At 43.2% G+C, this 8,913-nt stretch overlaps 1 protein-coding gene across 1 annotated transcript; it reads right to left on the reverse strand.

The window, feature by feature from the left end:
* Window positions 1-485: 485 nt before the first annotated feature.
* On the reverse strand, window positions 486-8,229 carry OTULINL (OTU deubiquitinase with linear linkage specificity like). The gene is made up of 8 exons (XM_068990529.1): window positions 8,202-8,229; window positions 7,117-7,276; window positions 6,998-7,029; window positions 6,806-6,897; window positions 5,736-5,885; window positions 3,527-3,655; window positions 2,361-2,630; window positions 486-1,354 (listed from the first exon to the last, which is right to left on the reverse strand). The coding sequence occupies exons 1-8, from the start codon at window positions 8,227-8,229 to the stop codon at window positions 1,181-1,183; spliced, it is 1,035 nt and encodes a 344-aa protein (XP_068846630.1). The 3' UTR covers window positions 486-1,180.
* Between the last annotated feature and the right edge of the window lie 684 nt (window positions 8,230-8,913).

Below are 8,913 nucleotides of genomic sequence, written 5' to 3' on the forward strand. Positions count from 1 at the left end.
TCCAGAGGCCGCCCACGGTCTTTGGCTTGTGGCTCCTTCATGGAACTGCAGTAACGTCCTCCTTGTAGCTGCTGCAGTGAACAAAACCGCTGCCTTGCGTCCGACTCTGTCTCACCGTTCGTCGCTTCCTCCTATCTCCCCCTGACTGATACTCTCCCAAGTCCCCTCTTCTACTTTAAGGACCTTGTGATTACGCTGGGCCCACCTGGAGAACCCGCACCACTCTATTTCAAAGTTAGTGGATTAGTACCTTAGTTCCACCTGCAATCTTATTCTCCTTTGTCGTTTAACCCAACCTATTCACAGGTTCCCGGGATTAGAATACAGATACGGGGTTGGGGGCGGGGGGGGGGGGGAGTAGGGGGAAGGCAAGCATAATTTTTACCTACACAAATTAAATACACATGTAAATACACGTAAAATACACCAGTTTAATATTTTTGTGACAGTTCCATAATTGTCATTCAGTTGCCTTAATCTGTAGAATGTCTCTTTTTGGTCTATATAAAACATATTAAACTGGCCAGGTGCAACAGTTTAAAACAAAAAAAGTAAAGAGATATAAAACAAATTGTACAACATTACAAAGTAGTGGCTATGTGTATGTACGTGTTTAGATATGTATATATAAAACTATACATGTATATGTGCATATGAGTATAAACACACACACACAATTTTAAAGTTAATCAAAGGGTTCTAGAAAACCACTATACCACAGAGATTCCTGGGAAGGTAATGCTTATAAAATAAGGCCATGTTTATGAAGATCCCAAATCAGTCAAAGACAAGATTCCTAGGAAGAACATAAAGGTTACAGCCAAAGAAATTCTTTCCCTTTGGTCCTTTTCCTGTAGTCCTTTTCTTCTCACTTTTCTCCTGTTGTTGTTCTTGTTCAGACTAAATGTCCTTGTGCCCTATTGTGTGTGAAGTGACCAGAGTCTTCACCAACAAGGTCAAACCACCAGCCCACAAACCCGTTAGTGCAGCTGCGCTGGAGGAAACCAGTGAGAACAGAGGAAAGGCAACGAGGGGGTCCCCTGTCCAGGGTACTTGTGCTCCTGGACAGGGAGGTCCCGACTCCTTCCCGGGCAGCAATGCCAGCTTTGGTTTTTTAGAAACATTACTTGCAAGGGTGACTTCTGTCACTGGCGAGAGCTGGTGCCCAGTCCAGCCTGACTTAAAAGACAGGAATGTGGTAGTGGCGGTCGTTCTCGGTCAGCAGGGAAATCTCCGGCCACTCCCTGAGCGACTCCTCTGGGTAGCAGACTTCAAAGTCTCTGGAGTTAAACTTGAACAGTCTGAACACTTTTATCTTTACTTCCAGGGAGTATCCGAGTATAAACATATCAATCTGTGGGGAGGAGATGAAAGAAAGGTCACAGGGGCACATTCCCAAATGCCCGCCTTCCCCTCCAGCGGAGGGAGAGTGTTCTGCAGCTCGTGACATGATGGGCTCGTGGCCAGACCCACACGTGAACCCTGCGTGGGTGTGGAATTGGGGACAGACATGGAAGACGTCTGCATGGAAGGCAGGGGACAAAGAGAGAAAGGTCTCTGTAGGGGGATCACAGGGCAAGCTGTTTGGAAAAAATATAAAGGAATGCTTGCAATAAGAGTTACCCTGTTTTCCAACTTTTTTTAAAAAATCATTTTAAATGAATTAATTTTTATTAAAATGTCAGGTAATTTTGAGTACCTCCTAGGAAAGCAAAGCAAAACAAAGCCCCTTTGCTATGGGCATAGAAAAGCATTGTCTGGACTTTCAAAGTTTCAATAACTTCTCTTTACCTGCACTAAGTAACCACATGCTTTCCCAAATGTTATCTCAGTTCGCACCTGGACTTCCTGCCAGGTAACCTCTGTAGTGGGAGAGCCTGTTCCCACCTGAGAGGCAGCGTGAAGGTCAGACAGGTGCCTGGCACTGCTGCTGGCTGGCCACCGGACTGCAAAGACACAGCAGCTGGTGTGGGGCAGGAAGGCTTCTATCACTCTTCCTGACTGGAGGGCGGTAATACCCACCCGCCACCTCTTTGCGGGGATTCCCGGGTGGCTCAGTGGTAAAGAATCCACCTGTCAATGCAAGAGACCCAGGTTCAATCCCTGGCCCAGGAAGATTCCCTGCAGGAGGCAATGGCGACCCTTTCCAGTATTCTTGCCTGGAGAATTCCATGGACAGAGGAGCCTCGTGGGCCACAATCCATGGAGTCGCAGAGTCGGACACGACTGAAGCGACTCAGCATGCATGCCACTCTTTGCAGTGGTTTTATCACTGCTGACAGTAAACTGCAGTCACCTACATGCTGACGTATTGCCAGCACTGTCCTTCATCAGACACACGATTCTTCTGCCCCGCTTACCTGCTCCAGTCCACACGTGTCGCCGACAGAGTTCAGGTGATTCATCATGAAGCTCAAGGGGTCAGATGAGGTTTCCCGGGTAAACAGGAGTCGAAAAAGACTGGGGATGACCTTTTTGGTCTTCATTTGTTCATAAACCTCGGTGACTTGATAGAGCATGATGAACTTCAGGGCTTCGTAAAGTTTACATTCCAGGAGAGCATCAGAAAAAAGGATGTTGCACATACTTCCTCTCTTGTGATAATCTTTAATTCCACTAAATTCAGTCCACTAAAAACACAGATGTTTAGTGAAACTTAGAAGGGAAAGGTCAATACACACACCATTGCATAATCTTTAAAGTACTTGTAAAACAAACCAGGGATTAATGAGGGGACCCATTAACTTTTCATCTCATATCTTTTGACACTGATTGTTGTAACCCTAAGTATTGATTACTTTTACAACAACAAAGCAGTTTAGATATTTTTTCAAAAATACACTGCCTACTAGGTAGACTACTAAAGAAATCAGCCTCCTAAAGCTACCCCTAAGGATGTCGGATTACACAAAGGATAGTCCAGTGACAAAGAATACTAATTAGCACTCTTCACCACTAGCATTCTTCACCACTTCACCACTGGAGTATAAAGCAATCTATGGGTATTTGCTCATTAAATCCTCATAATAACGTTACAGGGTTGACACTACTCATTTTATTAGTTTTACAGATCAGAAAGCCGTGGCACTGAAATGGCATTTCCCAAGGAGGACTCATTTCAACGATCTAAAATCTGTGTCTAGTAAAAAGCAGGAAAAACTCTTAGTCAAATGATAATGTCTGTGCTGTCCCCAAGTTACTAACAGGGTGCATTCTAAAGGGCATCTCCCACTGTCTTGTCTGGACCTCATACCACATTTTTCTAGAAAAACAAAAGTATGTGACTATTAAGGTGGCTGGCTAGTTAGCCATAACTGACTTAACAACCGTGTAGAACAACATTGCTCTCGATCATTATTTGCGAGGAGAACGAAGAGCAGGAAAGGAAATGGTCAGTTACTAGACGAGTGTTTCTGCCTGCACTTCCTTCTCATGAGACACACAGCGACATGCCTGACACAGGAGGCAAGCGGCTGCGTGTGGGATGCACGCTTTTATTCTTCGTCTTTTTCTCCTGGAGACTCACCTGTGTTTTCAGTAATTCCACACATTTGCGTAATTTTCCAAACACATTGGAACCCGTATACTTCTCAGGACCAAAACTGTACTGCTGGATCCAATTACAACCTTGCGAAAAGAGCAGTTTTTCAGGAAGCTTGAAAAGAAGTAGATGCCAACAGTGGTCAGTATCTCAGCGTGTCTGACACACAGCTCGGAATATGGCACAGCTGGTAATCTTATCTCATTTAGAATTCGTCAGTGTAAAAGATTGTAATGACAGTTAAGTAAAACATAGTCTCTCTTTAGATTTGTGGATTGATTTGGATCACCTCTTGATTCACAGTTTCACAACAGATGAAAGCATGAATGAACACTATGTCTACAGAAACAATCTTTTTACATAAAACACTTCCCAGACTTCCTAGGTATATCCATTTAGAAATTATGTTTAACCAAACAGCGTTAGAGTAACTGGCCAACCCACTACATCAGGGAACACATGGATTATAGAAGGATGCTTTCTGTGGTTCAAACCTAGCTCTTCACTGGTCTGCTGAGAGGTTACTCAACCAGTGCTAGTTATGTTACCTCTTAGCGCATCCTCCACCGTAAATGAAGGACAATCCTATCCATTTTTCAGGACTCTTGTTGGATTAAATATGATCATGGCAGGCATAAAAATCAGATCCATTGTGAGCATCTGATCCATCTTCCACCCTGCTGAGCTTGTAGACCCCAGGGTCTTGGCTATGTTCTCTGTCCTCAGCAACCAGCAGCAGGGCTGGCACACAGCATACACTTGACAACTGCTACGTTAAACTAAACTACCAATAAAACAACTCTAAGTAAAAGATGTTAAGGAAATAGACTGTGTGGAGTTATATATATGCATATACTTTATATTTCTTTGCTTCTCCATCCTTAAATGTGCATCTGTGGTTAGGCATATTGTTGTCGTTCAGTTGCTAAGTCATGTCCGACTCTTTGTGACCCCATGGACTGCAGCATGCCAGGTTTCCCTGCCCTTCACTATCTCCTAGAGTTTGCTCACACTTATGTAATAAGCATATTACATTCAAATAAAAATTAAGGTTATTCATCAAGAATATATTGCCTGGCACTGTCATGAAAAAAAAAAAAGGCACTGGCTGGGCAAAAATCTTTGCAAATGACATATCTGATAAAGCACTTGTATTCAGAATATATAAAGAACCCTCAAAACTCAATTTAAAAAATTGGGCAAAGGATTTGAACTAAGACTTCTCCAAGGAGGCAATGTGTGTGGCAGATTAGCACCTGAAAAGGTGTTCAATATCATTACCTGTTAGAGGAATGCAAACCAAAAGCAGTGATACAAATGCATCCTTATTAGAATGGCTAAGAAGCAAACAAAAAAATCTGAGAAGGTAGCACACCTGGAACTCACTTGTTATTGGCGGGAAGGCAAAATGGCAGAGCCGCTTAGGAAAAGACTTGGCAGGTTCTTACAAAGCTAAAGAAAAACCTGTCATGTGACCCAGCAATCTCATTGCTAGGTATTTACCCAAAAGGAATGAAAACTTACATTCATACAAAATCCTGAATTGGAATATTTGTAACAGCCTTATTCATAACTGTTAAAAACTGGAAGCAATCCACATATCCTTCAACTTAAGCATGAATGGATAAACAAGATGTCTTCTATTCATATGAAGGAACACCACTCAACAATAAAAGCACTGAACTACAAATCCATGGAACAACACAGGCGATCTGCAAATGTATCATGCTAAATGAAAAGGGCAGATTCAAAAGTCTACACAATGGGTCATTCCATTTCTCTGACATTCTGGAAAAGGCAAAACTAAAGGGACAGAAAACCTATCAGTGGATGCCTGGGGTGAGAGACGATTGACAAAAAAAGGGATATGAGGGCATCTTTGGGATGGCGCTTACACACTGTGCTTGTCAATGCTCAAATAGCCAGAGCAGAAACGTGGATTAAAGGACTTTACTTACGAAAGACAGACGCCCTTCTCAAGAAAAAATGCTGGCATTACAAACAAAACTGAGTACGACTATCTGAGATGATTTCTTTGCAAACTGGCAAGAGACAGAGGACTGAGCTAAAGGACCTTCAATCTCCTGATACCTTGTGTACAATACAAAACCACCCGCAGAAGACCCCAGACTCTGTGTTGCAGTTCCTATCAGCATGACTTTTGCCAAATTTCCAGCGTGAGGACCTAACGTACCTTCACGATATCTTTTTCTTTCATCCAGGATGGGAAAGCGAGGCCCCGGCTGAAGATCTGAAACAGCACCGACCTCAGGGCATCATAGTTGTCTCTCCTGACTTGTCGAACACATTTAATATGCCGCCGCCAAAACAGCTCCTCGTAAGCCTATTGGCACCAGAGGAAAAAGCTGTTCTTAATTCCACTGGACAAGAGACTAAAGGAAGCTAATTCATGGCATCTTTAGCAAGGCACTACTCCCAAATAAAGTGGACAACAGAAACAGAACTAGTATGGGTTATGAATGTGACCATGTGTAATTTTCAAGTGGCTTTTGTGTGTACAGAGTCCATGTGATGCTATTTTAGTTGATAACTTCCTGGAAGCCCAATCAGGGAATGTCATTGTGGGGAGAGGATGGCTACAACCTGACTGCAGTAAAAACTATTATATGTACTTTTAAGTCCATGCTAAAGAGTAATTGGAAAGTACTTCTTTTTCCTTTTTGACTTTTTTTGGCTTTTGCTAGTGACAAGGTTGGACAACACAGCTGGGGATATTTACCAAGACTGGTCTGATGGAAAGTTCTAAAAAAAACCCTCAAAATATTTTATGTCAAGGTGCCTGATCCCTTCAAGGACAGAAGTCTCCAATGCATGTGCAGATTAAAAATATATCTTTATTTGGTTGCGCTGGCTCTTAGTTGCAGCATGTGGGATCTTTAGTTGTGCCATGTGGGATCTAGTTCCCTGACCATGGATTGAACCCAGGCCTCCTGCACTGGGAGTCTTAGCCACTGGACCACCAGGGAAGCCCCTTGCAGATGTTTTAATACTCCTGGCCAGGAGACAGCTGAAGAGGGTACAATGCTCAAGTGTCCTGAAATTACAGGCCTAATTTACCCAAGTCCTCGAAGGCCCCAGGGCTAGGTGAAAGGTCTGAAGGTGATGCCTAGCGGCTGTTTGGCTTTTAACTGCAGCCACGGTTGTTCCTGGCTCCATATTTGGTAAAGCATAGTGGAATGCAAGTTTCCTGATTTTTACACACAAATTCTCCATCCACCACGACCTGAATAAACAGACACACACCTTCCTCATCAGCTTGGCATGGGGTGTCTCTCCTTTCCACTCTCTTGCACAATAACTGAGTAAATCAACTTCCGCCTCCACGCTGAGGTTCCCTGAACCAAACCGAAAATACACGGCAGTGAATTTTTCCCTTCCCTTTCCCTTCTTGAACCCTCTCTTAAAATAAGGAAACACAGGCGTGAAAATATTTACTTTTGAATCTTCTCTGCAGATATCCAATCCACCTAAAGATAAATGGAAACAGTAACATCAAAATTCTATTTTTAACAGCGAGGGCATTTCTGAAATTTAAAGATGACAGAGCCACATACCATTTCAGCCGGTACCCTAAATGCAGATGCAGCCTTCTGAAGTAGCAGAGGATGGCTGCCAAGAGCGAAACTGCCAAAGTCACCGACCACTTCACCACTCTCCACGTGGTATCTAAGGCTTGGCTGGTGACTAGTGTCCAGGAGTGAACTTGGTCATTTCCTACAAAAATGTAATAATAATAATACTATAGCACACAGGGAACTATACTCAACATCCTGGGATAAACCATAATGGAAAAGAATATAGAAAGGTATGTATATATGTGTATAACTGACTCACTTTGCTGTACAGCAGAAATTAACACTGTAAATCAACTAGACTTCAAAAAAAAAATCATGAAGTACAATTACACAAGCCTGCTTTATTTAACGGAGAAGGCAATGGCACCCCACTCCAGTACTCTCTGCCTGGAAAATCCCATGGACGGAGGAGCCTGGTAGGCTGCAGTCCATGGGGTCGCTAAGAGTCGGACACGACTGAGCGACTTCACTTTTACTTTTCCCTTTCATGCACTGGAGAAGGAAATGGCAACCCACTCCAGTGTTCTTGCCTGGAGAATCCCAGGGACGGGGGAGCCTGGTGGGCTGCCGTCTATGGGGTTGCACAGAGTTGGACATGACTGAAGTGACTTAGCAGCAGCAGCAGCTTTATTTAAGGGGAAGAAAATACACTGGATAATTTTACCTGTAAAGAGTCATCACATTTTTAGAGCATTTAAAAATTCAATCTAAATATTGAATAATCAGTGTCATACATATCTTTGTCCTACAAAATTCAAGAGGAATAGGGAACATAAAGAGCATGGGTTTCAGAATCCCTCAAAGCTGAATATAAAACCCGTCTTCCCCGGCTTATTCAGCTGTGTGACGGTGGGATCCTTCACTTCTTTGACCTTAGATTGTCTTGACTATAAAATGAGAGTCAAAATACTGACCTCGCTGGACAACGAGGAAATGAAATTAGTTAAGAACCAGCACAGTGCACCTCACCCTGTGTAGAAGATCTGTTAAATCCAAGAATGATCAAGGGGGTCTGCAGAGCACCCAGCCCTAACCCCGGGGACCTCAGGCCGTGCCCCCTCCACCTTGCCCATGCTGATACTTCTCGGTCATGACGGGCCATGACACAGGGCATCACCTGAGCCCAGGATGAGGCTCAGACTGCAGGCACGGAGAGGGACATCGTTTCCAGAAAGGGGGCCACTTAGAAGAGACATGTGTGGACGTAGGTGTGCAGCTTACGGGGTCCACTACGATTCCTCATGTGACCAGAGGGATAATTCATTGGCCCAGAGAGCTCAAACTGGGAACTTGCAATATTTTACTATCTGCAACAGATTCCGGATTGTATTATGTTCGAAGATGTAAAATGCTGAAGTACAAACAAGGAAGAGAACTTTTGGATAGTCGCCAAACCTCCTGGGGTTCACTGTGAAGCAGTTCCCTCCCACAGTAAAAAAAAAAAAAAGTCCAATGATTAACTGGAGTCAAAGCCTCATGGATTTGGAATTTACGATTTTAATCATAAGCAATAAAGTTGATATACATTCTCTAGAAGGAAATATATATACTCTCAGTAAAGAAAGGGTACATCACATACCCTTTACGATGTTTCCCCCATGCTAACATGCTAACAAGTAACTATGGACAAGTACATTTTCAAGAGCAGGTGCATATCTGTTCAGAACAATTGATTATAGCTGCTAATTATATATTTACTCTTGCCTAGACATTTATGACTAGAGTAAATATATAATTAGCAGCTAATCAATTTTCACTTTCATGCATTGGAGAAGG

This window comes from Capricornis sumatraensis, chromosome 18, assembly GCF_032405125.1.
Source record: "Capricornis sumatraensis isolate serow.1 chromosome 18, serow.2, whole genome shotgun sequence".
NCBI lineage: Eukaryota > Metazoa > Chordata > Mammalia > Artiodactyla > Bovidae > Capricornis > Capricornis sumatraensis.